The 3193-nt window shown below is 60.4% G+C and overlaps 1 protein-coding gene across 1 annotated transcript; it reads left to right on the forward strand.

The window, feature by feature from the left end:
• Positions 1–218: 218 nt before the first annotated feature.
• CSUI_010216 (uncharacterized protein) lies at positions 219–3182 on the forward strand (the record flags this gene model as incomplete). Its single annotated transcript, XM_068070321.1, has 1 exon — positions 219–3182. A coding segment is annotated over exon 1 (2055 nt), but the record flags the coding sequence as incomplete, so codon positions are not given.
• Positions 3183–3193: the final 11 nt, after the last annotated feature.

Below are 3193 nucleotides of genomic sequence, written 5' to 3' on the forward strand. Positions count from 1 at the left end.
AGCACAGCTAGACAGAGGAAGATCCCGACATTGCGATGCTGCTTAAGCGTCTGTCCGGCAGAGGGCGCTCCTTTTTGGCTGGGTACGCTCTAGTAAAACACCGTTTTACCCCACACAGGAAACCTGACTCTACATCGGAGACAACAGCCCCATCTTTGTCTGCTATACTCTCAACGGCTCTGCCTGTCCCAGCAAGGGGCCCCGCCTCACTTGGAGACAGGCTCCGCCCTTTCCCTCGCGACGACGGCGGAGAGCGGCTGAGCTAGAAACACGCTGCATACCTGCATGCGGCGAATCTGTCGGCTGTAGCCGTAACCGTTACGAATTGATGCCTGCTTTTTAAGGAAGTCGGAGCTCCTCCGCGTGGTAGGAACGATGTCGGCAGGGGGGCCTCGGTGCTAGTTCGTATTGCGCGGTTCTCGTTCTCTTGCTCGGCGGCGCGGAGACGCTGTAGCCCCGATGTGCGGACTGCATGTTATGGTCTGGCGGTTGTAAACGCTTCAGCTGATTCGTCGGTACCGTTCTCACTTTGCTGGGTGACGAGAGAAGACATGGATGCTTGCGGTTGGAGACAGTGCCTAAGGGAGCCTCCCCCTCCTTTGTGTCGACATCTCTGGGTTAGAGAGTAAGGTGTGTCTGAAGGGAATGATCCCTGGGAGATCGCGGTCACGGTGTCAAGAGGGACGCTGGCTCGGACCTTGGGGGCTTGAGGGCGAGTGCAAGGTGCATGACGTGTCATTTTTACGCAGTTCGCCGGCACAGGCGGCTCTGCTAGTAACGCAGCACTCTCCTTAGGAAACTGGGGCCAGTCGGGGATGAAGAGGAGGCACCACTTGTGTACGTCGACTGATTGTTCTGCCCCCATGCAAGAAGTTGAGGCAGAGCAGCTAAACGGTAAGGCCCCAAGGCAACTTTGTTACCAGGCCCCTGATAAGTGCAGAGCTTGCAAAACGTCGGAGGTGGCATGAACAAAGCCACCGTATCTGAATCCGCGCATATTGTGGACCCTGGTGGACCGGCTGCAAGCTTGATCCTTTCTGCTCGCATTTGCCGTAGTTCCGAGCAGGTGTCCCTCGTTGTTTTCTGTCCTTGAATGGCTACACAACCAACTTGCGGTCCCGTGCAATATGGCAAAAAAATCAGCGGTCCGTCTCACCGAGGCGGTGGAGCATTCGTCTGCAGCCCCACCGGATGAACTCCAGGCCAAGCGCATCAAGAGACCTCAGGGGCACACTACGAGATCCAGGAGGCAGAAGGCAAGCGGCGCGCGCAGAGTCTCGCGCGCTGTCCGCGTGGGGGCCATGGTCGCAGCGGCGGTTGCTTCGATGACGTACGCTCTTAGGTGCGTGATGCCGCGCCTAGCTTCGACGGAGAATCTTCGAGGCTGGATCAACGTGGGAGGAGGGATGAGCCGCATCCGGCGCCTAGCTGCAGGAGAGGGCGACGGACCAAGGATGCGGAGAAGCGGATGGCGGTGGGCTGGTGGGACGACGAGTGCAGAGCGTGTCAAATGCGACTCATCTTCTGTAGAGGGGATCGCTTCTCTGGAAACGCCGTCGTATTTTTCGCTGCCAGGGCCTGGTGGGAGACCTGAGACGCAGCGCGGCCTCGGGGGTGACGCGCTGACTTTTTTCGGACAGGAGTTCCGCCTGTTCGGGGGACCCGAGGGAACGGAGCCCTGGCATTTTTCAGGTGATCATCTGCCTGCACTCGAGATTGACGAAGTGTCTCCTCCTGCTTTCCTGCTGGAGTCCACTAGTGGCTCTAGCACGGAAGCCGGCTCGCGCGCTCAGGCCAGCGCCTTTTATGAAGAGTATAAGGGAGATTCGATCGCCGGACGCCCAGGAGGTCTACCCGGTGGCGAAGAAGAATCCCGCTTGTCCGGGCCACAGGGCACTCGACACCTGTCGCATTTATACGGTGTGCAGCTGCCTGCTCTTGATACCGTAGGCAACCAGCCCTCGGCTTCTGTTCTGGACCACTCTAGCAGCCGCGGGGTAGGAGCCGCGCCGCGAGTTCCCGCCGGCGGCCTTCATCCCACTTCCGGGGGCCGGCCAAGCGGCGGATCTTTAGAAGCCTTCCCCCGTTACTATCCAGGCCCGTCAACGCAAGGGGGGGCACAGACAGGTGGTGCGCAATTGGCTGCGGGGCAGGCCGCACTCACACCTCCCTCTGCTGCGGAAGAGGTGCGGCCCGACCCCCCTCCCCCCGTTTTTGGCTACTTTGTATTCTCGCCGACAGACCAGCCTGTCCCCCTTTTCGTTCCCAGAAGTGTCTTCACGAGGAGCATGCTTGCATCGAGGCAGTTCGGCCGTAGTTTTATTCCGCCTGAAGTGGCCCGAGTGCAACAACAGCTTGCGGAATCGTCGAGAAAAACGTCTCCGCATCTGTCCAGCGGCTCACACAGCACTGTCCAATTCACGGCTGCCCCGTCCTTGCCCTCTCCTTCACCTTCCAGTGAGGTCGCCTCTCGCGATTCTCGGGATCAACCGACCTTCAGGACCCCGGAGGACAACCCGTCGACCGCGGGGGCAGGCCCGGCCCAGCGACCGACTTCCGCTGCTAAGGCATCTATCCCGAGACTTGCTGCATCTCAGAAGATCTTTCCAGCCCAGCCAGCTGCAACTGGGACGGCCAGAAGCGGGTGGTTAAGCAACCGGGTAAGGGCAGTGCAGAGAAGGAGGCAGGCGTCCCCGACTTTCTCGTCGGGGCTGCAGCCGCTGCGTTCCCCTCACACGTCGGCGGCCGGCCCAGACGTAGGTGAGCTTAGGGAAGGTGCGGGCGGACGTGAGCCGTCTGAACCGCGAGCAGCTCCAGCACAGTTCACTAAGGAGGTGGAACAGCCCGACGCTAGAAGTGTAAGTGTTTTCAGGCAGGGAAGGGGAAATGATGAGGCAACACGAGCGACCGTTAGCGGCACTGACCCCGGATTCTTTGGTGGAGGGGGCCAGAGTCCCGGCCCCAGCCAAAAAAGACAGTTACGGAAAGAAGCTAATGGCCTGAGAGGGGCCGATGTCAGAGGCCAGTCGTCCGGTCAAGAGGGGAGAGATTCCACGGTAAGCCGGGGTAAAGGCGACGTAGATGGTACTGGACGGGGTGCGACGGGCGGCGACAGCACAGGCGCGTGGTCTGGCAAAGGGAGGCAGGCGTCCACGTCAGGAGGAGAAGGAAGGGGTAAGGCGACAGGGCCGCA

The sequence above is a fragment of the Cystoisospora suis genome, assembly GCF_002600585.1.
Source record: "Cystoisospora suis strain Wien I chromosome Unknown contig_6925, whole genome shotgun sequence".
Taxonomy (NCBI): Eukaryota; Apicomplexa; class Conoidasida; order Eucoccidiorida; family Sarcocystidae; genus Cystoisospora; species Cystoisospora suis.